Below are 27,988 nucleotides of genomic sequence, written 5' to 3'. Positions count from 1 at the left end.
CTGTATATACAATTTTAAATGTGACATTACATTACATTACTTTTCACAACACATTAAGTATGTTCCCTCGGGCCACTACTCTACTATCACATACAGAGCATTCGGAAAGTATACAGACCCCTTGACTTTTCCACATTTTGTTAAGTTACAGCCTTCTGAAATGTATGAAATAATTTTTCCCATCATCAATCTACACACAAAAATACCTTATTTACACAACTATTCAGACCCTTTGCTATGAGACTTGAAATTGAGCTCAGGTGCATTCTGTTTCCATTGATCCTCCTTCAGATGTTTCTACAACTTGATTGGAGTCCACCTGTGGTAAATTCAATTGATTGGACATGATCTGAAAGGCACACACCTGTCTATATAAGATCCCACAGTTGAAAGTGTTTGTCAGCTCCAAGACAGGATTGTGTCGAGGCACAGATCTGGGGAAGGGTACCAAGAAATGTTTACAGCACTGAAGTTCCCCAAGAACACAGTGGCCTCCATCATTCTTTTGTTAAGTGTTGCAGTGATTCCACTCACTGTAGTAGCTGACGTGTATAGTGTTCAGTCATTTGCATACATAGTCACATTGGCTTTACTCCAGGCCAGTGGCATGTCATTAGTAAAAAGTGAAAAAAGAAACTGGCTTAGACAGCTGCCCTGGGAAATTCCTGATTCTACCTGGATTTTGTTGGGGAGGCTTCCATGAAATAACACCTTCCATGTTCTGTTAGACAGGTAACTCTTTATCCACAATATCGCAGGGGGTGTAAAGCCATAACACAAGTTTTTCCATCAGCAGGCTATGATTGATTATGTCAAAAGCCGCACTAAAGTCTAACAAAACAGCTCCCACAATATTTTTATCATCAATTTCTCTCAGCCAATAATCAGTAATTTGTGAATGCTGTCCTTGTTTAATGTCCTTCCCTATAAGCGTGCTAAAAGTCTGTTGTCAATTTGTTTACAGTAAAATAGCATTGTATCTGCTCAAACACAATTTCCAAAAGTTTACTAAGGGTTGGTAACAGGCTGATTGGTCGGCTATATGAGCCAGTAAAGGGGGCTTTACTATTCTTGGGTAGCGGAAAGACTTGTGCTTCCCTCCAGGCCTGAGGGCACACACTTTCTAGTAGGCTTAGATTGAAGATATGGCAAATAGGAGTGGAAATATCGTCCGCTATTATCCTCGCAATTTTCTATCCAAGTTGTCAGACCCCAGTGGCTTGTCACTGTTGATAGAAAAAAATCTTCACCTCTTCCACACTCACTTTACGGTATTCAAAATTACAATTTTTGTCTTTCATAATTTGATCAGTTATACTTGGATGTGTAGTGTCAGTGTTTGTTGCTGGCATGTCATGCCTAAGTCTGCTAATCTTGCCAATGAAAAAATCCTTAAAGTAATTGGCAATATCAGTGGGTTTTGTGATGAATGACATTGCGGGACTGCGTCAGATTGGGGACCAGTTCTAGGGATAGTTTAGGAGTAGAACAATCCCTCACTGTCTCAAAATCATCCTTGCATCTGGGAAACTAAGCCAGGGAGGGGTTAAGACAACAACCCACGTGCAGATAACGACAGCATGAACCCAGAGTGGCTTATGATGCCCCAATCTGCATGGGATGGGTGGAACCAATCATGACTAAGCATTTTTAGTGTCAGCTATATATATAAATATTAGTACTCTGTATTTGTGTAAAGGTCAGGTTACTCGGTCCAACACTCAAGGGAGTGGGGTCGACCAGCCTCATTATTGCAATAATAATCAATATTGAATAAAGATGATTGCTTGAAGAAATGACAAAGTCTCTCTCACTTGATATTATGTATATATACCAATAAGTGTTGAGGATCAGCATGGCTGAAGTGTTGTTGCCTACTCTTACCACCTGGAGGCGGTCCATCAGGAAGTCCTGGATCCAGTTGCAGAGGGAGGTGTTTAGTCCCAGGGTCCTTAGCTTAGTGATGAGCTTTGTGGGCACTATGGTGTTGAACGCTGAGCTGTAGTCAATTAAACCTCTTTGGGCTAGGGGGCAGTATTTTCACATCCGGATGAAAAGCGTGCCCAAAGTAAACTGCCTGCTACTCAGGCCCAGAAGCTAGGATATGCATATTATTAGTCGATTTGGATAGAAAACACTCTGAAGTTTCAAAAACTGTTTGAATATTGTCTGTGAGTATAACAGAACTGATTTGGCAGGCAAAACCCTGAGCACAATCCATCCAGGGAATTCTTTTCTCCATTAGGCTTCTATGGCAATCCCTTTTTAATAGAAATATGCTTGCAGTTTCTATGGCTTCCACTAGATGTCAACAGTCTTTAGAAATTGGTTGATGTTTTTCCTTTGAGAAATTAAGAAGTAGCCCTGTTATTTCCATGTGTCACTCCAGGTGCTCTCTAATGTTTTGGTGCGCACGAACTGGAACGTGCTTCACTTTGTTTTTGTCCGGTATTGAGCACAGTATTTCCCGTCTTAAATTTTATCGATTATTTACGTTTTAGGATACATACATTTGGATTAGGAAAGTTGTTTGAAATGTTTGGACCAAGTTTACAGGTCACTTATTAGATACTTTGTAGGTATGTTGGGCGAGTTGGAACCAGTGTTTTTCTGAATCGAACGCGCCAAATAAATTGACATTTTGGGGATATAAAGAAGCAAATTATCGAACAAAAAGACAATTTGTGATGTTTATGGGACATTTTGGAGTGCCAACAGAAGAAGATCTTCAAAGGTAAGCCATGAATTATACCGTTATTTCTGACTTTGTGTAGCACCTGCCTGGTTGAAATCTGATTTTCATGTGTTGGTATGCTAGGCGCTGTCCTCAGATAATCGCATGGTCTGCTTTCGCCGTAAAGCCTTTTTGAAATCTGACACTGCGCCTGGATTAACAAGAAGTTCATCTTTAAACCGATGTATAACACTTGTATGCTCTATGAATTCTTATTATGAGTATTTCTGTTTTTGAATTTGGCGCGCTGCAATTTCACTGGGTGTTGTCAAATCAATTCCGCTAAAGGGAGTGGCCGCGAAGGGATCAATAAGAAGTTAAAGGTCCTCAACGATGTCACCATTTTCCTTGATTCTAAGCAATCTTGTGCTGCTATTTCTATTGACTTGGCCAAAGCTTTTGATACGGTAGACCATTCCATTCTAGTGAGCCGGCTAATGTATATTGGGGTCTTTGGCCTGGTTTGCTACAGTAACTACCTCTCTCAAAGAGTGCAGTGTATAAAGTCAGAAAATCTGCTGTCTCAGCCACTGCCTGTCATCAAGGGAGTACCCCAAGGCTCAATCCTAGGCCCCACGCTCTTCTCAAGTTGCATCAACAACATAGCTCAGGCAGTAGGAAGCTCTCTCATCCATTTACAGTATATGCAGACAATAGTGTTATGCTCAGCTGGCCTCTCCCCGGATTTTGTGTTAAACAAAGCTTTCTTAGTGTCTGTGGTATCCCGGGAGTTCTACCCCGGGGGATGGTAATAGAGGGGAGGTACGTGAGGTGACGTTGGCTACCTCTGCTGGGAATACAGGAGCTGGGCACCCCGACACGGACAGTTCTAAGTGGAGGTAATTAGAGGAAAGTGCCAACCAGCCGTGGAGGCCAAATAAAAGGAGCACGGTGGCACACCGCGGCAGAGAAGCGGGAGAGACCGACTCCAAGCAAAAGTAGAGAAGAAGGACTGAGCGAAACCTAAGTGATTTTCTTTATATTTATTTTCTGTCTTAGTAAAGATGTTTTTGCAGACTAAAGCCTCCCTGTCTCTGTGTCAATCTCTGCACGCTAAACCCAACACTCCACGGTTTACCACATGTCCAACAAGCTTTCTCTGCCCTGAACACCTCCAAAACAAAGGTCATGTGGTTTGGTGAGAAGAATGCTCCTCTCCCCACAGGTGTTATTACTACCTCTGAGGGTTTAGAGCTTGAGGTAGTCACCTCATACACGTACTTGGGAGTATGGCGAGACGGTACACGGTTCTTCTCTCAGGACACGGTTCTTCTCTCAGTACATATCAAAGCTGCAGGCTAATGTTAAATCTAGACTTGGTTTCCTCTATCGTCATCGCTCCTCTTTCACCCCAGCTGCCAACCTAACCCTGATTCAGATGAACATCCTACCCATGCTAGGTTACGGAGACATCATTTATAGATCGGCAGGTATGGGTGCTCTCGAGCGGCTAGATGTTCTTTAGCATTCGGCCATCAGATTTGCCACCAATGCTCCTTATAGGACACATCACTGCACTCTATACTCTTCTGTAAAATGGTCATCTCTGTATACCAGTTGCAAGACCCACTGGTTGATGCTTATTTATAAAATCCTCGTATTACTCACTCCTCCCTATCCGAGATAGACTGCAGCCCTCATCCTCCACATACAACACCCGTTCAGCCAGTCACATTCTGTTAATTAAACGTCCCCAAAACACATACACCCCTGGGTCGCTCGTCTTTTCAGTTTGCTGCAGTTAGCGACTGGAACAAGCTGCAACAAACACTCAAACTGGACAGTTTTATCTCAATCTCTTCATTCAAAGACTCAATCATGGACACTCTTACTGACAGTTGTGGCTGCTTTGTGTGATGTATTGTTGTCTCTACCTTCTTGCCCTTTGTGCTGTTGTCTGTGCCCAATAATGATTGTACCATGTTTTGTGCTGCTACCATGTTGTCATGTTTTGCTACCATGCTGTGTTGTCATGTGTTGCTGCCTTGCTATGTTGTCTTAGGTCTCTCTTTATGTAATGGTGCTGTGTGGTCTCTCTTGTCGGGATGTGTGCTTTGTCCTATATTTTGGTAGGCCGTATTTGTAAATAAGAATTTGTTTTTAACTGACTTGCCTAGTTAAATAAAAACAAATTGCTGTTATCAAGTGAATATTTTGTTCAGGCAACTAGGTACGACCCCCACTGTACTGCCTTTACCACAATAGAGATTCTAACTAGCAGGTAATGTCTCTGTGTCCCAGGTGTGTGGAGATGTTGATCAACGAGCAGATCAGACGCTACAATGAGAAGTTGGAGGAGATAGAACAGCTGGAGCACGCTGAGGCTCTGGCTGTCAACCAGCTCAAACTCAAGAGACAGAACACGGTGAGGACAATTTTACATGGTCTGGTCTGTCTGGACACTGCCAATGGTTGGGGCCAATTCAGGAAACAAACTGACATTTCTATTCCAATTTTCCTCAATGCTTCTCTATGTCGCTTTCTGAATTGGAATGGAATTGATCCCAACACTGACACTTACCAGGTCCATAGACTCAGTAGACAGACCGACCATAGTCACCAACTGTATTTACTACATACTGTAGGGCAGGGCTGTACTACTACACTCCTAGTCCAGTAAGGCTGCAGGTTTTTGAGTGTCAGTGTATTGTCCAATATCCACCATGGGTTACTGCTCATTGTTTTGTGGTTCTCCCTTTTTTTTCTTCAGCTGCACTGGCATTTGCCCCTCAGATTTTCTGCTCCTTACAAAGGAGTGGTGGTACGTATCCACGTTGCTCTGGTCTTCCTGGTAGCTAGATGCGGTTTGTCTTAACCAACCGTCTGTGCATGACTTGTAGTAGTCGATGACTCCCCCCATCCCCTCTCTCCTCTTCATACTAATTGATGGTATACAGTGCTGCAGTGGTCTCCCAACTATGTTTCTGGAGAGCAACTGGGCATGCAGGCTTTTGTTCCAGTCCAGCAGTTACACACCTGGATCCAGGCAAAGACAATGATCAGTTGATTCTGTGACGGAGGTGTGTGTCAGTGCTAGGTGTGTGTCAGTGCTAGGTGTGTGTCAGTGTAACGGATGTGAAATGGCTATCTAGTTAGCAGTGGTGCGCGCTAATAGCCTTTCAATCGGTGACGTCACTTGCTCTGAGACCTTGAAGTAGTGGTTCCCCTTGCTCTGCAAGGGCCGCAGCCTTTGTGGAGCGATGGGTAACGATGCTTCGTGGGTGGCTGTTGTTGATGTGTGCAGAGGGTCCCTGGTTCAAGTTATACTGTTACATCAGTACTGCTAGAACAAAGGCCTGCATACCTACTACTAGTACCTCTATGCGATGTTAGACCCCTGTTATACTGCATGTTGGTTTCAGCCCTCAGTATCTGTGATGTGAAGGTTCTTCAGAGTGACGGTGTGGGTTGATGTTGGTCTTTTCTACATGTGACTTGTTTGTGGTTTGACTAGTATTTGGTGACATTAACTCTCGATCATAGCCCGCTTGTGCTGTATGGAACATATATGATTCCCCACTGTACAACCTCAGGATTGGATGGATGGTTTGTGGATTCTCCCTGTTAACCGGAACCAAGCCTTATAATTGAGTTGTCTTCTTGATGATGTCTTTTACTCCTGGAGTAAAATAACCATTGCTTTGATTCGCAGCCTATAGCTTCATTCAATAGTAAAATCGTCATAAAAACCCTCACACCCGATACTGACATGATCCTTCAAGTTGTGTGGTTGAATAACAGTTTCATAGTGTCTGTTAATCCCTACTCATCATGACAAAACCGCCTGCCTTCCTCTAGTTACCATAGCTCACTGGAATGACAGAGGCATGAAATAAATAAACACTATGCATGATGACGTTACACAGGCACCCCCACCCCATCCTCTAAACCAGTGTGGGAAGGACTTGCTACTTGTTGAGGTGCTATGAGTAACTGTGTGTGTGTGTGTGTGTGTGTGTGTGTGTGTGTGTGTGTGTGTGTGTGTGTGTGTGTGTGTGTGTGTGTGTGTGTGTGTGTGTGTGTGTGTGTGTGTGTGTGTGTGTGTGTGTGTGTTTGTTCTCTCCCAGGTGCATGAGAAGAAGTGCTCTGACTTGACGGTGGTCCCTGAGAACGATGAGCCGCTAGACTCTGACACAGAGGATGAGAAAAACCTGATGGAGCGCATCAAGTCTATAAAACAAGAGAAATAAGAACTGAACAGACCCCTGATTCACCACTAAATTCAGCAGATACTTTTGGCAATGTAGTGTATGTGGGCACCCCTTCAAATGATTGGATTCAGCTATTTCAGCCACACCCATTGCTGACAGGTTTATAAAATCGAGCACACAGCTATGCAATCTCCATAGACAAACATTGGCGGTAGAATGGCCCGTACTGAAGAGCTCAGTGACTTACAATGAGGCACTGTCATAGGATGCCACATTTCCAACAAGTCAGTTTTTAACATTTCTGCCCTGCTAGAGCTGCCTCGGTCAACTGTAAGTGCTGTTATTGTGAAGTGGAAACGTCTAGGTGCAACAATGGCTCAACCGTGAAGTGGTAGGCCATACAAGCTCACAGAACGGGACCGCCAAATGCTGAAGAGCGTAAAAATAATCTGTCCTTGGTTGCAACACTCACTAATGAGTTCCAAACTGCCTCTGGAAGCAACATGAGCACAAGAACTGTTCGTCGGTAGCTTCATGAAATGGGTTTCCATGGCCGAGCAGCCGCACACAAGCCTAAGATCACCATGCGCAATGTCAAGCGTCGGCTGGAGTGGTGTGAAGCTCGCCGCCATTGGACTCTGGAGCAGTGGAAACACGTTCTCTGGAGTGATGAATCACGCTTGTATCACACTTGCAGTCAGACATATAGATGTGGGTTTGGCGGATGCCATGAGAACTATTACTTCCCTGAATGCATAGTGTAAAGTTTGGTGGAGGAGGAATAGTGGTCTAGGGCTGTTTTTCATGGTTCGGGTGGGTTCCTTAGTTCCTGTGAAGGGAAATCTTAATGCTTCAACATACAATGAGGGGCGATTCTAGACTTCTGTCCTTCCAACTTTGTTGCAACAGTTTGGGGAAGGCCCTGTTGTAGAAATCCACCCCTAAGGACCCCTAAGCAATCTTTATTATTACGGCTGTAGAGGTTCACAAACTCAATACAAACTTGATGAAAACTCTGAATGGGAGGTTCCCTTTCAGTCCTTTTATGCTGCTACGCTAACACGTTATATGCATGTTTGTTTCTGTATGTGACTATTTATGTATGTGTATGTGACTAATTTATACCACACAGGGCTTCTGCCCTTGAAACTGACACATTTTATTACTTCTCTAGTCCTAAAATAGTATTCTGGGCGTACTGCCAATTTGCTTATGAGTGATAGTGTGGTTTCCTCCTTTGCAGTCATCCAGTTACTGGCATGAACCCAACCAGGTTATTACAAAAGCAGCATTGTGCTAAACATACGATTACATACACACAAGAACATTTCCATCACAGCCCTTTCCTGTTTCAGCATGTCAATGCCCCCATGCACAAAGTGAGGTCCATACAGAAATGGTTTGTTGAAATTGGTATGGAAGAACTTGACTGGCCTGCACAGAGCCCTGACCTCAACCCCATCGATCACTTTTGCGATGAATTGGAACATCTACTGCGAGCCAGGCCTAATCACCCAAGATCAGTGCCCGACCTCACTAATGCTCTTGTGGCTGAATGGAAGAAAGTCCCAACATCAAGTGGAAAACCTTCCCAGAAGAGTGAAGGCTGTTATAGCTGCAAAGGGGGGGACCAACTCCATATTAATGCCCATGATATTGGAATGAGATGTTCGATGTGCAGGTGTCCACATACTTTAGTAGTGTATCTACCTCAATTAATTCATACCCTTGAACATTGACCCTGTACTGGTGCCACGTGTATATAGCCAAGTTATCGTTACTCATTGTGTATTTATTATTACTTTTACCACGTTTCCATTATTTCTCTATTTTCTTTATCTCTGCATTGTTGACAAAGGGCCCATAAGTAAGCATTTCACTGTTAGTCTACACCTGTTGTTTATGAAGCATGTGAAGAATAACATTTGATTTGATTTCATTGCACTAGTGTCAGAAGTGGGATCACACTTGGCTACTTACACCTGTTTGTGGAACTATTTCAGGAACTGGAATGTCAAGGTCAGATCAATCAGATATGTAAGAAATAGGAATTGGAATTCATCTACCAAATATGGTGATTGATCCGGAATTAATATCTACTAGGATTATGAAATGTCATGTTTGTTTGCACAGCTCTTTGGCATACTTCCTTATTGGCATTCCATTTTCAGTCCGCGCGTTGGCAAGGTACGTTACTCCTTCCGTAAACAAGTTAGAAATAAATCAATTTTCTTTACTGTGATAATTAAGTTTTTTATTCCGTTATCGGCCTTAGATATCTTTAGTTACATTCTGTAACATAAGTTGGGAAAAGTACCCAATTGTCATTCTTGAGTAAAAGTAAAGATACCTCAATAGAAAATTACTCAAGTACAAGTGAAAGTCTCCCAGTAAAATCCTACTTGAGAAAAAGTCAAAGTATTTGTTTTTAAATATACTTAAGTATCAAAAGTATAAATCATTTAAAGTTTCTTATATTAAGCCAACCAGAAGGAACCATTTCCTTGTTTTTTTATTTACAGATAGCCAGGGGAAAATTAAGCATTTGTGTTTGAGTCCACTAGATCAGAGGCAGTAGGGAAGACCAGGGATGTTCTCTTGATAAGTGTGTGAATTAGACCATTTTCCTGTCCTGCTAAGCATTCAAAATATAAAGCGTACTTTTGGGTGTCCGGGAAAAAATATGAAGTAAAAAGTACATTATTTTCTTTAGGAATGTAGTGAAGTAAAAGTTGTCAAATATAAAAAGTAAAGATACCCCCCAAAAACGACTTAAGTAGTACTTTAAACTTTTTTTTAAACCTGAATACTTTACACCACTGTGTAACGTACTGTCGCTGACTGTCTCCAAGTGCCACCCAGTCCTTGACTTGGGATGGAATAAGTGCAGGAGCTGTCTTTTTCCAAGTCAGTCCATTAGACTATGTTCACTGAAATTAACAAATGTCGTTACGCTATAGTGACCTCTGAGTATTTACTTCTCCATGACTTTTAACCAAATTTTGATGACTATTAATATTATAGCATTCATGAAAAAGTAAACATTATTGACACTGGAAAGCTGCTGTGTCTGATCCCATGTTGACTTACCACCTCCTGCCGTTGTGCCCTTGATCAAGGCAATTAGCCCCCCACATAGAACATGTGGTCAACCCTCCATCTGTAGAGCTTCTGGGTGTGCAGGCTTGGCTTTTGATCCAGCCCTGTAGCTATCTTGGAGGATGGTTGCCACCCCTACCAAGTACTAAGCTTTCATGGCAACGGCCATTAGCGCTCACTTTGCAATGTATGAGCCCTGGTTAGAGTCCCTGTTGCAGCTTTCACTTTCTTCCTCTACATTGGTGGCAGTGTTGGGATCACATCCAGCTCACGTCTAGTTCTGTGATCTAGTGTTGGGAAGCATTCTGTTTTTCAACATTGTGTTGGGTGTAATTACATTGATATGTCTAGTGAACAATGGGCATGACGGATAGAATTATTCAGTGAAGGTGTGATTAAGCCTTACATCAAAGATGCATGAAGCTGAATGGAAAGTGTTATGCCCTGACCAGTTATTCAGAGGAAAATCCTCTGTGACTGTTGAATTGACATACGTTAAGCAAACACATTCTACACATTTACAAAGGACCTGTGTAAAGTGTTATTACAACCATGGTGTTATTTTGTTACTGAAGCTTAAATATCAATAACCTGACAATGATCCACATCATATGGGTAGACAAATAATGGAAGTGTGTTATGCAGCAAACACAACTATCCTTTTTTTTAGGATGCAAACCAGTAATATGAATCACTGTTGATCCATCCTGTTCTGATCTAATGAGATGGATGGAGGATTTTCTACGGCCTAGAATCAAGGCTTTTCCCAGTCATGAAGGACGAAGCTAGACCCCTCTTGATTCTCATTGGCAAAGACTGAACAAGTTAGGGGTTATATGTCAGACTTACCTGTACCACTTTACCCAACATGTTATACCCCAGAGGATGCAAATAAACCTATTTTAAAGGTGATATAACTTTTATCATTGTTATAGGGCTGTGAAACCCATAGCCAAATGGCTTCAGACTGAGTATTTCTCACTGGAAATTGCTGCTTACAATGAACATAGCTTAGAGTATTTAATTAATGTCATACTCTTCTATACCACTGTTCCCTTTATCTTAAACCCCATAGGATGTAAATAAACACAAATATTTTATACAAAATAATTCATACAAAAGTCAAGAGTTGGCTATAACATGAATACAAACAAGGTGAGTGTGTGTATCCCCATTCTCCAATCAAATACCTTTATCAATACCCCAAAAAATAAATAATGAAATGTATTTTTCTCCAGTCTGGCAACCCTCATAAAATTCGAAATAGCCTCTTGTAAAATGCATTATGAAAGAAATGGTGTAATGTAAACGAAAAAGTGGAGCCTTGTATTAAATGCATTGAAGACAATTGTGTAATGTAGGCTCCACAAAAATGCACAAAACCTGCTGAAATACTTTTTGTAGGTATTTCCACGAATAGAGTGTGAAATTGTGTTGCACACACACTGAAATGTTGCACTCTCTCTCATCGGGCAACGGCCCACTCACAATGGCACACACGCAGCACCACAGACATGTACTGAAGGGTCATTCCGATAATGCCTTATATGTCGTTTTTTTATTGATTGATCATATTCAATAGTGTGCTTTCATGAATTATATTATATATATTTTTTTGTGAGCTGGCGGACACCCAGAATAATAGTTTGTGTGGATGTGCTTACTAACGGGGAATAATCTATAAACTAACAAAATAAAGTCGCACATTCCATGTATAATCTCCCAGCAATTAAATGGGTATTTACCAATGTTTCGGCATCACTGTGCCTTCCTCACTGTGCCTTCCTCAACAATTATTAAACTATTTTCCGTGACTTTCATGACCTTACAAACCATCATTTGACAATTTGGAACAGCGCATTTTGCCATTCAGCCTGGCGCATTTACAATCTGCGCAATCTCGAACACCATACTGTCACCCACAGATTCACAGACTAGCAGCAAATACATTTGAACGAAGCGGAATCAGGAAATGAATGCCCACTCTCCATTGCTATTCAATGAAGATCCCGCCTTCATTCCGCTTTGATCAACCTTTTCTGCCTCGGCGTGTGAATCTGTGCCAGCAATAGGCTATTTTTATAGATAAACCAGGTCGTAATTCCCCAAAAATGAGAAGTGCCTAAATCAAGGTCTGGTGCCGTCTGCAAACTGTTATCTGTGTACCGCATAGGCTTTTAACGCATGGAGTCGTTTCTAGACAGATGTTATAACTATAGATAATGGGCATCTCTGACACCAGACTTTAATGGACATTTTCCTCAATAGTACTACTGCATATGATTTTACAACTCTTAGTAAAAACCCTTGTCAAATCTGATTGGCCTCAAAGTTAGTCTCAGAAATCCCAGACCTAGGGCAGTATGCTGGAACATTGTTCATGTGGGAGGCAACCCATCTACAATTAAGACCCCAATAAAGTAATCAAACACTGATTTGATGCAAATTATCCTCAAATTTCTACAGTAGAGCTGATTGTTGTAGCCTAGCTTACCTTAGTCAAGGTTTGGGGGTCAAATACACTCATGGTGGGTACTTTACTTTTATATACATTTTACCACACTGCTTGCAGTCTGACTGTGGAAGTTAAGATATTTTAAGAAACAGTGCTTTGACACAACCCTGTTTTTCAGATGTGCTCCGCCCAAATGGCCCTCGCCATTTTGATTGGCATTGCCACCATTGAAACTGTGACTGGTTTTAGTAACGGTATGGTTGACAAGTCCTGTGGCACAATGTTGCCCCTACATGGTTCTCCCACACCTGAGAGTGGTCCGTTTAGTGTCCTAAAACATTTCTGTTCCAGTGCTGCAGGAGATGAGACTATAGGTAAAGATCAAAGCACCCTGAATGTGTGTGTGTTTGTGTGCATGTGAATAAATGTGTGCAACTTGGAGTAAATTAATAAATGCATTTAAGAATAAAGAATCCAATATTCTGCATTTACACAGGAAGCCCAGTTCTGATATTTATTTCAATTATTAGTCTTTTGACTAATCAGATCAGCTCTGAAAAGATCTGACTCGTAAAGATCTAATGTGATTGGTCAAAATACTAAATAGTGGAAAAAATATCAGAATTGGGCTGCCTGTGTAAACGCAACCCTAATTGGCCTTGTCAGACAAGCTTGATGAACCATGGGTTACATTATGTATTATATATGTGAAGCCTAATAGTGGATGGTACAGAACACATTATACACTGAACAAAAATATAAAACGTAACATGCAACACTTTCAAAGATTTGACTGAGTTACAATTCATATAAGGAAATCTATGGATTTCACATGACTGGGAATTACAGATATGCATCTGTTCATCACAGATACCTTTAAAGAAAAGGTAGGGGTGTGGATCAGAAAACCAGTCAGTATCTGATGTGACCACCATTTGCCTCATGCAGGATGACACATCTCCTTCACATGGAGTTGATCAGGCTGTTGATTGTGGCCTGTGGAATGTTGTCCCACTCCACTTCAATGGCTGTGCGATGTTGCTGGATATTGGCGGGAACTGGAAAGCGCTGTTGTACACATTGATCTACAGCATCCCAAACATGCTCAATGGGTGACATGTCTGGTGAGTATGCAGGCAGAATTGGGACATTTTCAACTTCCAGGAATTGTGTACAGATCCTTGCGACATGAGGCCGTGCATTATCATGCTGAAACATGAGGCGATGGCGCTGGATGAATGGCACGACAATGGGCCTCAGGATCTCGTCACTGTATTTCTGTGCATTAAATTTGCCATCAATAAAATGCAATTGTGTTCGTTGTCCGTAGCTTATGCCTGCACATATCACAATCCCACTGCCACCATGGGGCACTCGGTTCAAAACGTTGACATCAGCAAACAGCTCGCCCACAAGACGCCATACACGCTGTCTGCCATCCTTCCGGTACAGTTGAAACCGGGATTCCTTCGTGAAGAGCACACTTCTCCAGCGTGCCAGTGGTCATTGAAGGTGAGCATTTGCCCACTGAAGTCGGTTACGACGCCAAACTGCGGTCAGGTCAACACCCTGATGAGGACGACAAGCACGCAGATGAGCTTCCCTGAGACGGTTTCTGACCGTTTGTGCAGACATTCCTTGGTTGTGCAAACCCACAGTTTCCTCAGCTGTTCGGATGGCTTGTCTCAGACAATCCCACAGGTGAAGAAGCCGGATGTGGAGGTCCTGGACTGGCGTGGTTACACATGGCCTGTGGTTGTGAGGCCAGTTGGACGTAGTGCCAAATTCTCTAAAACAACGTTGGAGGTGGCTTATGGTAGTGAGATAAACATTACATTCTCTGGCAACAGGACATTCCTGCAGTCAGCATGCCAATTGCACACTCCCTCAAAACTTGAGACATCTGTGGCATTGTGTTGTGTGACAAAATTGCACATTTTAGAGTGGCCTTTTATTGTCCCCAGCACAAGGTGCATCTGTGTAATGATCATACTGTTTAATCAGCTTCTTGATATGCCACAACTGCCAGGTGGATGGATTATCTTGGCAAAAAATAAATGCTCACTAAAAGGGTCATAAACAAATTTGTGCACATAATTTGAGAGAAATAAGCTTTAGGTGCATAAGGAAAATGTCTGGGATCTTTAATTTCAGTTCATGAAACAGGGGACCAAAACTTTACACGTTGCATTTATATTTTTGTTCAGTATAGTTGGTACCTCCTACAATAGATGACTATTTTTGTGTTTGAAAAGTATGAACCTGTCTATGTTTCTAATAATGTGTTACAGTGTCACTCCAAGCTGATCCTGCCACTCCGTTTAAAGGGTTTCTGTTGGAGGCTAGGGAATCACAGGATGGACCTGCTGTTGGCACCTTCACTCTGCTCACTCCCGCTCATAGCCACCTTCTTGAGTGCAATGGCAATCCAGTGAGTCTGCTCTAATAGAAGTGTTTTCCCCCTCTTGTTGCTTAGTTACCCTCTTATTGCAGTTTATTTTACCCTCCTTATTCCTCATCTCACATGGTCAAGCATCAGTCTCATGATCAGACAATGATACTGGTAAAAAGGTGTTATCAAGCTAAGGAGCTTTGAAATGAACTGTATGGCACCTTTGATGTCAGTCTGTCCATGACTGTAAAATGTGTGTGTAGGCAGCTGCTGTTACTCAACCCAACAACCAAGCCAAGACATTCATTGAAGCCAAGTGGAGAGCACCATACAATGGACTTTTCTATTTCAGGTCATTATTCATGCATTAATTTATTCATGATTGAATTTACTGTAATATGCTGTTGTCGCACTACAGTAAAAGGGACATTGTCTGAAAGCATGTTTCTTTATATTTTTCAGAGTCACATTTATTAAAAACATGATGAAGTTCTGGATACCAGAGACCATTAACATCACCACCTGTCCTACTACTACTACTACCCCTATTACTACTACGACTATCACTACTCCTACTATCACTACTACTACCCCTATTACTACTACTACTACTCCTACTATCACTACTACTACTACCCCTATTACTACTACTCCTACTACTCCTGCTATCACTACTCCTACTATCACTACTCCTACTATCACTACTACTACTCCTACTATCACTACTCCTGCTATCACTACTACTACTATCACTACTCCTGCTATCACTACTCCTACTATCACTACTCCTGCACTGCACACATCTGCACCCTCTACGTGTATGCTTATTAGCACTCTCATTCGGCCTTCACTCTTGGTAATGAGTCTTCCAAAAGGCCAGACACTTTGGCATAAGGTAAGTCATAATATGGATTTCAATATTTTACTTCTAGTTCTTTCAGTGTCTAGTTTAGGAAAATCTCCATGACTTCGTACAGCTGGGGCTGTATCCACAAAGAGTAGAAAATTGGTCGTAAGTGCGGAGAAACCTCTTTTTTAGTCATAAGAATCTCACCTTTCTATTTTTTTTTTCTGGGGGAGGACTGAACTTACTGTTGAGAGTTAGAATAGTAGAATACACAAGGTGCAATTTCAAAATGTGATTGCCAATCAGCAGTTTTCTGTTATGTCAGTCACAATCTATATTTCCATTAACTTGTCCAGTGATTCTCCCACCTATCTGTTTCCTGTCCCAAAAGCCAGAATGGATAGAATGCAAGAATTGACAAATTTGCCATATTCTAATAATTATTATATGCCAGTGTATCGCCACGGTCCATGCCAGCCATGGTGAAACTTGCACTCCTGTAGATCTGAAATCATTTGATGGTGAAACTTGCTTCCAGCCAACCAGGGGGACTCAGTCAGGGTCCCAACTTACTGTTGAGAGGTAGAATACACAAGGTGCAATTTCAAAATATGGTTGGGCGTCAGCAGTTTTTCTATTATGTTAGTCACAAAATATTTCCATTAACGTGTCCAGTGATTCCCACCTATCTGTCTCATGAAGAATTGACAAACCTTTGCCATATTCTAATAATTATCACGTGCCAGTGTATTGCCATGGTACACTAGCACGCCTGTAGATTTGAAATAATTTGATGGTGAAACTTGCATCCAGCCAACCAGAAAAGCAAGGCAAGTTAAGGCTGTTTCCATTACACATGTTGCAATGTTTTTGTTGTTGCAACATTGCTTTTGTCGTATAAACCTGGGTCAATGGAAACCTGCCTACTGACAGTCACTCAATTAGCCCATGTCAGCTAACATTTTTTTTATTGTTAAATTAGTCTAGCCAGCTAGCTAAACTTGTAGTAATCATTATCGAATTATCAACCAGACACAAAGGGCACGTGCCCAAGGGGCCCCCACTGATTTGGTTAGTCACTTCTACTCAGACATCATTAACATGGCATAAGACTCTATAGCCACTCCTATCGGTCATATTTTTTATCTGAGGAAGGTATTCCGCTACCCAAGAGTGGTACAGCGGCCTTTACTGGTTCTAACAGCAGACCTTTAAGCTTGCAGCCAGCTCTTAGCAAACTGTTGGAAAAATTGTGTTTGACCAAATACAATGCTATTTCTCTGTAAACAAAATAACAACATACTTTCAGCATGCTTATAGAGAAGCGCACTCAACATGTACTGCACTGACACAAATGACTGATGATTGGTTGAAAGAAATTGATAAGATTGTGGGAGCTGTACTGTTAAATTTCAGTGCAGCCTTTGATATTATTGACCATAACCTGTTGTTGAAAACTTGTTATGGCTTCTCAACCTCGGCTCTGAATCCACAATATGGCAATATATCTAATATAACTCAGGAGGTTTTCTTTAATGGAAGCTTCTCTAATGTCAAACATGTAAAGTTTGGTGTACTGCAGAGCAGCTTTCTAGGCCCTCTATTCTTTTCTATTTTTACCAATGACCTGCCACTGGCATTAAACAAAGCATGTGTGTCCATGTATGCTGATGATTGAACCATGTACGCATCATCAACCACAGCTAATGAAGTCACTGAAACCCTTAAAGAGTTGCAGTCTGTTTTGGAAAGTGTGGCCAGTAATAAACTGGTCCTGAACATCTCTAAAACTAAGAGCATTGAATTTGGTACAAATCATTCCTTAAGTTCTAGACCTCAGTTGAATCTGGTAATGAATGATGTGGCTGTTGAACAAGTTGAGGAGATGGAATTACCTAAGATTGTAAACTTTCATGGTCAACACATATAGAGTCAATGGTTGTAAAGATGGGGAGAGGTCTGTCCATAATAAAGAAATGCTCTGCTTTTTTGACATCGCACTCCAAAAAGCAAGTTCTGCAGGTTCTTGCTTTGTCTAATCTTGATTATTGTCCAGTCGTGTGGTCCAGTGCTGCAAGGAAAGACCTAGTTAAGCTGCAGCTGGCCCAGAACAGAGAGGCACGTTTTGCTCTTAATTGTAATCAGAGGGCTGATATAAATGCTATTCATGCCAGTCTCTCTTGGTTAAGAGTTGAGGAGAGACTTACTGCATCACTTCTTTTTATAAGAAACATTGTGTTGAAAATCCCAAACTGTTTGCATAGTAACTTACACATATCTCTGACACACACTTATCCCACCAGACATGCCACCAGGGGTCTTTTCACAGTTCCAAAATCCAGAACAAATTCAAGAAAGCGTGCAGTATTATATAGAGCCCTTTTTGCATGGAATTTCCTACCATCTCATATTGCTCAATTAAACAGCAAACCTGGTTTCAAAAAACAGATAACGTAACAACTCGCGTGGCACAGCTCTTCTCCCCTATTTGACCAGATAGTTCGTGCGCCTTTCATTTTTTTAAATGTAGTTCTGTCCTTGAGCTGTTCTTGTCTATTGATGTTCCCCAGGAAGAGTAGCTGCTGCTTTTGCTAATGGGTATCCTAATAAAATATCAAATACCAAGTCATGGCACAATGTGTATAATTGTCAAGAGCAGGGCCACTCAAATGTTTTGCCCGTGAGGTGGGGGGGGACCCACCAGCAAAACGTTGCTTATGGCCCCAAAAAGGCTAGGGCCGCCGTTGCGTTTTATGAAACATTATCTGCAAGTGACTTGATGCTTACTGTGCTAAAGTGATTCAGAGTTGTTGATATAATGGTAATATTATCAAAATTCTGCTTTAAACATACCATCATACTGTATGATTCAGTGCAATATGTCGATCACATTATTCAAAACGGTTTAGATTAAGGTTATGCATGCCAACATATTAGGCAAAATTTAATACATTACATTTTTTACATTTAAGTCATTTAGCAGACGCTCTTATCCAGAGCGACTTACAAATTGGTGCATTCACCTTATGATATCCAGTGGAACAACCACTTTACAATAGTGCATCTAACTCTTTTAAGGGGGGGGGGGGGGGGGGGTTAGAAGGATTACTTTATCCTATCCTAGGTATTCCTTAAAGAGGTGGGGTTTCAGGTGTCTCCGGAAGGTGGTGATTGACTCCGCTGACCTGGCATCGTGAGGGAGTTTGTTCCACCATTGGGGTGCCAGAGCAGCGAACAGTTTTGACTGGGCTGAGCGGGAACTGTACTTCCTCAGAGGTAGGGAGGCGAGCAGGCCAGAGGTGGATGAACGCAGTGCCCTTGTTTGGGTGTAGGGCCTGATCAGAGCCTGAAGGTACGGAGGTGCCGTTCCCCTCATAGCTCCGTAGGCAAGCACCATGGTCTTGTAGCGGATGCGAGCTTCAACTGGAAGCCAGTGGAGAGAGCGGAGGAGCGGGGTGACGTGAGAGAACTTGGGAAAGTTGAACACCAGACGGGCTGCGGCGTTCTGGATGAGTTGTAGGGGTTTAATGGCACAGGCAGGGAGCCCAGCCAACAGCGAGTTGCAGTAATCCAGACGGGAGATGACAAGTGCCTGGATTAGGACCTGCGCCGCTTCCTGCGTGAGGCAGGGTCGTACTCTGTTGTGTTGTTGTAGAGCATGAACCTACAGGAACGGGTCACCGCCTTGATGTTAGTTGAGAACGACAGGGTGTTGTCCAGGATCACGCCAAGGTTCTTAGCACTCTGGGAGGAGGACACAATGGAGTTGTCAACCGTGATGGCGAGATCATGGAACGGGCAGTCCTTCCCCGGGAGGAAGAGCAGCTCCGTCTTGCCGAGGTTCAGCTTGAGGTGGTGATCCGTCATCCACACTGATATGTCTGCCAGACATGCAGAGATGCGATTCACCACCTGGTTATCAGAGGGGGGAAAGGAGAAGATTAATTGTGTGTCGTCTGCATAGCAATGATAGGAGAGACCATGTGAGGATATGACAGAACCAAGTGACTTGGTGTATAGCGAGAATAGGAGAGGGCCTAGAACAGAGCCCTGGGGGACACCAGTGGTGAGAGCACGTGGTGCGGAGACAGATTCTCGCCACGCCACCTGGTAGGAGCGACCTGTCAGGTAGGACGCAATCCAAGCGTGGGCCGCGCCGGAGATGCCCAGCTCGGAGAGGGTGGAGAGGAGGATCTGATGGTTCACAGTATCAAAGGCAGCCGATAGGTCTAGAAGGATGAGAGCAGAGGAGAGAGAGTTAGCTTTAGCAGTGCGGAGCGCCTCCGTGACACAGAGAAGAGCAGTCTCAGTTGAATGACTAGTCTTGAAACCTGACTGATTTGGATCAAGAAGGTCATTCTGAGAGAGATAGCAGGAGAGCTGTCCAAGGACGGCACGTTCAAGAGTTTTGGAGAGAAAAGAAAGAAGGGATACTGGTCTGTAGTTGTTGACATCGGAGGGATCGAGTGTAGGTTTTTTCAGAAGGGGTGCAACTCTCGCTCTCTTGAAGACGGAAGGGACGTAGCCAGCGGTCAAGGATGAGTTGATGAGCGAGGTGAGGTAAGGGAGAAGGTCTCCGGAAATGGTCTGGAGAAGAGAGGAGGGGATAGGATCAAGCGGGCAGGTTGTTGGGCGGCCGGCCGTCACAAGACGCGAGATTTCATCTGGAGAGAAAGGGGGGAAAGAGGTCAAAGCACAGGGTAGGGCAGTGTGAGCAGAACCAGCGGTGTCGTTTGACTTAGCAAACGAGGATCGGATGTCGTCGACCTTCTTTTCAAAATGGTTGACGAAGTCATCAGCAGAGAGGGAGGAGGGGGGAGGAGGGGGAGGAGGATTCAGGAGGGAGGAGAAGGTGGCAAAGAGCTTCCTAGGGTTAGAGGCAGATGCTTGGAATTTAGAGTGGTAGAAATTGGCTTTAGCAGCAGAGACAGAAGAGGAGAATGTAGAGAGGAGGGAGTGAAAGGATGCCAGGTCCGCAGGGAGTCGAGTTTTCCTCCATTTCCGCTCGGCTGCCCGGAGCCCTATTCTGTGAGCTCGCAATGAGTCGTCGAGCCACGGAGCAGGAGGGGAGGACCGAGCCGGCCTGGAGGATAGGGGACATAGAGAGTCAAAGGATGCAGAAAGGGAGGAGAGGAGGGTTGAGGAGGCAGAATCAGGAGATAGGTTGGAGAAGGTTTGAGCAGAGGGAAGAGATGATAGGATGGAAGAGGAGAGAGTAGCGGGGGAGAGAGAGCGAAGGTTGGGACGGCGCGATACCATCCGAGTAGGGGCAGTGTGGGAAGTGTTGGATGAGAGCGAGAGGGAAAAGGATACAAGGTAGTGGTCGGACACTTGGAGGGGAGTTGCAATGAGATTAGTGGAAGAACAGCATCTAGTAAAGATGAGGTCAAGCGTATTGCCTGCCTTGTGAGTAGGGGGGGAAGGTGAGAGGGTGAGGTCAAAAGAGGAGAGGAGTGGAAAGAAGGAGGCAGAGAGGAATGAGTCAAAGGTAGACGTGGGGAGGTTAAAGTCACCCAGAACTGTGAGAGGTGAGCCATCCTCAGGAAAGGAACTTATCAGGGCGTCAAGCTCATTGATGAACTCTCCAAGGGAACCTGGAGGGCGATAAATAATAAGGATGTTAAGCTTGAAAGGGCTGGTAACTGTGACAGCATGGAATTCAAAGGAGGCGATAGACAGATGGGTCAGGGGAGAAAGAGAGAATGTCCACTTGGGAGAGATGAGGATCCCAGTGCCACCACCCCGCTGACCAGAAGCTCTCGGGGTGTGCGAGAACACGTGGGCAGACGAGGAGAGAGCAGTAGGAGTAGCAGTGTTATCTGTGGTAATCCATGTTTCCGTCAGTGCCAAGAAGTCAAGGGACTGGAGGGAAGCATAGGCTGAGATGAACTCTGCCTTGTTGGCCGCAGATCGGCAGTTCCAGAGGCTGCCTGAGACCTGGAACTCCACGTGGGTCGTGCGCGCTGGGACCACCAGGTTAGAGTAGCAGCGGCCACGCGGTGTGAAGCGTTTGTATGGTCTGTGCAGAGAGGAGAGAACAGGGATAGACAGACACATAGTTGACAGGCTACAGAAGAGGCTACGCTAATGCAAAGGAGATTGGAATGACAAGTGGACTACACGTCTCGAATGTTCAGAAAGTTAAGCTTACGTTGCAAAAAAAAAAAAAAATGACTAAAATGATATAGTACTGCTGGCTGGTGAAATAGGCTAGCTAGCAGTGGCTGCGTTGTTGACTTTGTTTGAAAGTGTAGCTGGCTAGGTAACCTCTAACTGGCTAGGTAACCTCGACAATTACTCTAGACTACACAATTATCTTGGATACAAAGACGGCTATGTAGCCAGCTAAGATCAAACAAATCAAACTGTTGTACTGTAATGAAATGAAATGTAATACTACCTGTGGAGCAAAGCGGAATGCAACTACTCGCTCCAACCCGGAAGTGCGTATCGTAGAGGGAGAGGCAATAGAAGTGTTGATTCTTGTATTATTGTCTTTTGTGTCTTTAGAGGACTGCTTCACCTTAATGTCCCCTTTCCCCCCTTTCCCTTTTCTTCTGTCCTTATTTTGTCCCACTTTGTCCCTTCTTTGTCCCTTCTTCTCTTCTGCCAACTAGACACTCCTTGTTAGCTAGCTAGCTTCTTCCAGGAATGTCCCTAGCAACTGCCTAGCAACAGGTAAACAACTTAGCTAGCTAAGAAAACGGTATAATTTTATGAAAAAATTGTTACTTTATCAAAAGCCTTTCTTCTTTGTTTGCTGCTTGTTTGGTCTCCTATTCAGTTTGCAGTTTTCTTTTGATTTTTTTCGATGTACTTTACTCTAAAAAAACATTTAAATTTCAATATTTGTAGGAGCTCATCTTTTCAGCTGCTGCTGCTTAATTTGGAACTCCGGAACAATAGTTAGTAGTTGGCAAGGTGATTTTGTCAGGCAAATTATATCAAAAGGCTAACGCAAGAACATTGCCTTTAAATTTCAATCCCACTGTAATTGTAACTTGTACGCTAATAATCGGGAAGCAAGTACAGGGAGTGAAATTAATAAATAAACGACCAAAACAAGAAATACGAGTAGCGTACAGACATGAAACATATAAACAGAGGGGGGAGCGGGAGTAAATGTGACTGTAATGCTGAACTTTGGCGATACGGATTGAATAGAGCCCGATATTTCCTTTGCAGTATGTCAAAATGTCATGATTACCATCTGAGAAACTTTCATGAGTTGACTGTCTGAGCAGTGTCTTAACATCACCCTAAAACCTACTATGAGCTGGCAGTTTTTTGTTGTTGTTTAAAACAGGTTCTGATAGGATTCCTAGGACCTTTTCTGAGACTCATTGTGGATACGGCCCAGGATGTTTTGCTCTTTGGTCCTTCTGCACTTAGTCATGGTGTAGATGATTCTGGTTTAAAGCAGTACCTCTCCAACTGATCTTTTGTCTGGAAATGTTTAGAGTCTACAGTGCCATACTGTCTATTCTATGAGCAGAATGCTGGGCAATGATTTGACAACAGTTATTTTGTTGCAGGGGTTCAAGATTTTGTTGTGTCCTCTCTCAATGGTTGTAGCCATCATTGCCTTTATTATTTTGCTGCTATGGGAGCCAATACAAGTGAGTATCAATTATTTATTATATTCTTTATTTAAGTAATTGTCACGCCCTGACCTTAGAGAGACTTTTTATTTCTCTTTTTGGTTAGGTTGGGGTGTGATTTGGGTGGGCAATCTGTGTTCTATTTCTTTGTTGGCCGGGTATGGTTCCCAATCAGAAGCAGCTGTCTATCGTTGTCTCTGATTGGGGATCATACTTAGGCAGCCTGTTTTCCACCTTAGTTTGTGGGATCTTGTTTTGCATAGTTGCTGTCTAGCCCTGCAGAACTTTACGTTCGGTTTTGTATTGTTTTTTTTTCTTCTCTGAGTTCTGTAATAAAAATCATGAACACTTTCCACGCTGCGCTTTGGTCTCATTCATATAACGACGGACTTAACAGAAATAAGGCCCTAGGGTGTATTGTATATTGGCAATTATAAACTGGGTTGTTCGAGCCCTGAATGATGATTGGCTGACAGCCGTGTTATATCAGACTGTTTACCACGGTATGACAAAACATATATTTTTACTGCTCTAATTACGTTGGTAACCAGTTTATAGTAGCAATAAGGCCACTCAGGGGTTTGTGGTATGTGGCCAATATAACACGGCTAAGGGTTGTATACATCATATATATCAATATTCAAATTCGATCTCCAGATGTACCATGGTAATGAACATGTCGGGAGTCGGGATGAGACAGACCGGCAGCGTTTCTCACCCAGTCGAAATCATGAATCAGCTGGCATGATTTTTATGGATATATATGTACAAAGAAATGTCTTCCCAGCTTCAGTTTGAAGTGATTTTGTTAGCTGTGTTCTTGGCTAGCTCCTCTGAACAACAGTGACCTGATGAGGGAGCACATTTTCTATGCCAGGCGAAATCACAGCTCATTGTTATGGATGTATCCAAATAAATGTCACTAGAAAACAGCTTAAACAAATGCAAATACAGCTACTTTGCTGTTAATCTGGCTACACTTTTTTGAGGTGACTGTAAATTAGCCATAGTTGGCTAGCTAGAAAGCAAGGGAAAATAACATTGGAAGCCAGTATGGCAATGGAACATTTTAGAACAAACGAATGGGTCACTGTCTATTGATACAGAACAAAAAGACTGAACGACGCGTCTCTATCAACCGAACCAATAGAACGAACAACCAGCCGGCTTGGGTAGCAACCCTAGATGTGTGTCGGGACTATATCTTGTGGAAGGATGAAATAGTATGAATGAAATCATAAAAATTAAGTCCATGAAAATATGTCAATCATTATTTGAATATGTTGGTAACTGGGTGGTTCGAGCCATGAATGCTGATACGCTGAAACATGTATTTTTACTGCTCCAATTACACTGGTAACCAATTGCGTTGCGTCGTGCCTATCCCTTAGCCATGCTATATTGGCTATATACCACACCCCCTCGTACCTTATTGCTTAAATACACCATGGGTATGACCCAAACATCCAGTACTTGTTTACGGTTCTATTTATGTTGGTAACCGGTGTTTAGAGGATATATTGGTACAGTTTGCCTAACACCCATACCAATATATCCTCCAAACACCGGTTACCAACATAAATAGAACAGTAAACAAGTAGTGTAAGTTTAGGTCATACCCATGGTATATTAAAGCAGTAAGGCACGGGGGGTGGTATATGGCCAATATACCACGGCTAAGGGCGGTTCTTTAGCATGGGGCAATGCGGAGTGCCTTGATACAGACCATAACAAAGTCCCGAGGTGCCTTATTGCCATTATAAACTGGTAACAAACGTAATTAGAACAGTAAAAAATGTTTTTGTCATACCCATGGTATACGGTCTCATATACCATAGCTTTCAGCCAATCAGCATTCAGTGCTCGAACCACACAGTTTATAATGTCATAAACACATGGTTGGAATGCTGTTTCAGCCAATCAGCATCCAGGACCCAAATTACCCAGTTTATAATAGTGTATAGACTTTCTTCCTGCCAGAACACTGTTCTGCTATTCAGGGTTGGGGTAAACTCCATGTGGAGATGAAATGTGTGTGTGTGTGCTTTTGTCTTATAGATAACTCTTGTGGCTGTTGTGGGTGTGGCAATGGTCCTGAGCTTGGGACAAACGATTGTTGTTTTTCTACCCTTTGGGCCCAGCCATGAACTGTGAGTTCCTCAGATCAAAGCCTGAAAATGTGTGTTGAAAGTACCTGAATTGAACCTCACACTAGTAAAGATGTTATGTATATTTTTTCAGGAGGTCCATCTGTGATTTGGTTCTCAGAGTGATTGCCTTCACAACGGAGGTTTTTACCAGTAAGGAACTTCACCTTTTGATTATAACTGAGGGAAAACAAATGGTCATAGCTCATGGTGAAGCATAGTTGACTGTCAGATCTAACCTATACAGTGGAGGCTGCTGAGGGGAGAATGGCTCATAATAATGTCTGGAACAGAGCAAATGCAATGGCATCAAACACATGGAAACCATGTGTTTGATACCATTCCATTCATTCTGCTTCAGCCATTACCAGGAGCCCGTCATCCCTTATTAACGTGCCACCAACTTCCTGTGAACCTATAGTTTACAAGAAATCTTTCTTCTCTAGTTTGGTGGAACCCTATAAGGTTGCGAACAAAATCAACAATCTCTGAGGGTTAGAGAGGGTTAGAGGTCTAAGGCAATGCATCTCAGTGCTTGAGGCGTTACTACAGACACCCTGGTTCGATTCCAGGCTGTTTCACAACCGGCCATGATTGGGAGTCCCATAGGGCGGCGCACAATTGTCCCAGTGTCGTCCGGGTTTGGTCAGTGTAGGCCGTCATTGCAAATAAGAATTTGTTCTTAACTGACTTGCCTAGTTAAATAAAGGTTAAATATTTTTTTTTAAATACTAAGAATAGATTAGTTCTGTAGAAGGCATACTACAGTATACACTACACTTTAGTGTGGTGTTGACAGTGCATAAGATCACATGTTCAGGTTTAACCTAGTCAACCTAGTTAGTAGTACATATGTAATGGTTCCCTACATCTCTCACTCGAGCTACAGTTGAAGTTGGAAGTTTACATACACTTAGGTTGGAGTCATTAAAACTAATTTTTCCAACAATTGTTTACAGACAGATTATTTCACTCTATCACAATTCCAGTGGGTCAGAAGTTTACATACACTAAGTTGACTGTACCTTTAAACAGCTTGGAAAATTCCTGAAAATTATGTCATGGCTTTAGAAGCTTCTGATAGGCTAATTGACATAATTTGAGTCAATTGGGAGGTGTATATATGGATGTATTTCAAAGCCTACCTTCAAACTCAGTGCCTCTTTGCTTGACATCATGGGAACATTAAAAGAAATCAGCAGAGACCTCAGAAAAAAAATTGTAGACCTCCACAAGTCTAGTTCATCCTTGGGAGCAATTTCCAATCGCCTGAAGGTACCACGTTCATCTGTACAAACAATAGTACGCAAGTATAAACACCATGGGACCACGCAGCCATCATACCGCTCAGGAAGGAGACGTGTTCTGTCTCCTCGAAATGAACATACTTTGGTGCGAAATGTGCAAATCAATCCCAGAACAACAGCAAAGGACCTTGTGAAGATGCTGGAGGAAACAGGTACAAAAGTATCTATATCCACAGTAAAAAGAGTCCTATATCGGCATAACCTGAAAGGCCGCTCAGCAAGGAAGAAGCCACTGCTCCAAAACCGCAATAAAAAAGCCAGACTGACAATTTACATTCTTAAAATAAAGTGGTGTTCCTAACTGACCTAAGACAGGGAATTTTTACTAGGATTAAATGTCAGGAATTGTGAAACTGAGTTTAAATGTATTTGGCTAAGGTGTATGTAAACTTCCGACTTCAACTGGACATGTGCTTTTCTCTCCTTCTGTGTTTCTCATCCCACTCTCTAACACAGTGGTGGCCATATTTGTGGGTCTGGAGGAAATTGAGAAGTGCTGCTCGATACACTGGCGCATGAAAGTGATGAGAGGGTATACAGCCTGGGTGGCTCTGTTCTACTTGATGTTCATATACCTCTGTTACCAGAGGAAAAGTAAGATTTGTGAATATTAAGCAGGTTACTGTTTTTTTTGTCATGAATCTTGTTCTGGAGGCAGCTCTGAATAGTGATAACTCTAATGCCTAACCCAAACCTTAAATGAAGACCAAAAAGCATTTATTTCCTTCCACAAATTTGGGAAAATCGCTCAGTTCTGCCTCCAGGAAAACTGTCATGACAAACGTTAACCTGTGAACTTTAACATCTCATCTCACTGTTCAAGATATTGGAATTTCTTAAATAAGTCGATTTAATATGGTTTTGTGTCTTCTATTCACCTCGCTGGAAATTCAGGAATTGGTGACAAATGGATTGTGCCAAAGAGAATGGTAAGCTCAGTGTCAAACCTCAGCTCTCAATGAAGCCTGAACCCTGTTAAACTTTTAGGTAACCATATAAAAAGGTCACTGTGTTGCCTCCACTTTCATTGTGAAATCACAAAAAGCTTCTCATAAGTATGTTTTTTGATAATTATGCTTTGAAATGCAATGTGTCAACACATTTTCATGTCACTTTTTAAAATTGTATTTTTTTTCTTTTCAGATACTTTTTGAAAAAATCCTCAATGTTATCCTTGTTCTGGGCAAATTGGGTTTTACAGTGGCTCTTATCACTGGAATATACACTTAATATACACTATTTGCATTGTGTGCCT

General features: G+C 42.6%; 2 protein-coding genes across 3 annotated transcripts; both read left to right on the top strand.

The window, feature by feature from the left end:
- Nucleotides 1-4,426: 4,426 nt before the first annotated feature.
- On the top strand, nucleotides 4,427-7,853 carry LOC129867317 (unconventional myosin-IXb-like). Of its 2 annotated transcripts, XM_055940642.1 has the most exons (3): nucleotides 4,427-5,099; nucleotides 5,445-5,495; nucleotides 6,802-7,853. In XM_055940642.1, the coding sequence occupies exons 1-3, from the start codon at nucleotides 4,959-4,961 to the stop codon at nucleotides 6,922-6,924; spliced, it is 315 nt and encodes a 104-aa protein (XP_055796617.1). In that variant the 5' UTR covers nucleotides 4,427-4,958; the 3' UTR covers nucleotides 6,925-7,853. The 2 variants fall into 2 exon arrangements, with proteins under 2 accessions (XP_055796617.1, XP_055796618.1); XM_055940643.1 differs by lacking the exon at nucleotides 5,445-5,495 and having other exon boundaries at nucleotides 4,429-5,099.
- A 4,708-nt stretch (nucleotides 7,854-12,561) lies between these two features.
- Nucleotides 12,562-27,988, top strand: LOC129867316 (putative ferric-chelate reductase 1). The gene is made up of 11 exons (XM_055940641.1): nucleotides 12,562-12,813; nucleotides 14,731-14,870; nucleotides 15,095-15,183; nucleotides 15,294-15,401; nucleotides 15,567-15,726; nucleotides 23,214-23,297; nucleotides 25,338-25,429; nucleotides 25,521-25,579; nucleotides 27,190-27,327; nucleotides 27,628-27,662; nucleotides 27,877-27,988. The coding sequence occupies exons 1-11, from the start codon at nucleotides 12,618-12,620 to the stop codon at nucleotides 27,961-27,963; spliced, it is 1,188 nt and encodes a 395-aa protein (XP_055796616.1). The 5' UTR covers nucleotides 12,562-12,617; the 3' UTR covers nucleotides 27,964-27,988.

The sequence above is a fragment of the Salvelinus fontinalis genome, chromosome 12 (assembly GCF_029448725.1).
Source record: "Salvelinus fontinalis isolate EN_2023a chromosome 12, ASM2944872v1, whole genome shotgun sequence".
NCBI classification, from domain to species: Eukaryota; Metazoa; Chordata; class Actinopteri; order Salmoniformes; family Salmonidae; genus Salvelinus; species Salvelinus fontinalis.
The sequence above is the reverse complement of the archived record's forward strand: the minus strand, read 5'-3'. Positions and strand labels throughout refer to the sequence as shown.

Bases quoted from the DNA above. Each gene is read 5' to 3' on its own strand.
- LOC129867317 (XM_055940642.1), top strand. From the start codon at position 4,959: ATGTCTCTGTGTCCCAGGTGTGTGGAGATGTTGATCAACGAGCAGATC. The intron at 5,100-5,444 runs GTGAGGACAATT...TTTTTTCTTCAG, and splicing joins AACTCAAGAGACAGAACACG to CTGCACTGGCATTTGCCCCT. The intron at 5,496-6,801 runs GTACGTATCCAC...GTTCTCTCCCAG, and splicing joins CTCCTTACAAAGGAGTGGTG to GTGCATGAGAAGAAGTGCTC.
- LOC129867316 (XM_055940641.1), top strand. From the start codon at position 12,618: ATGTGCTCCGCCCAAATGGCCCTCGCCATTTTGATTGGCATTGCCACC. The intron at 23,298-25,337 runs GTGAGTATCAAT...TTTGTCTTATAG, and splicing joins TGCTATGGGAGCCAATACAA to ATAACTCTTGTGGCTGTTGT. The intron at 27,328-27,627 runs GTAAGATTTGTG...CTGGAAATTCAG, and splicing joins CCTCTGTTACCAGAGGAAAA to GAATTGGTGACAAATGGATT.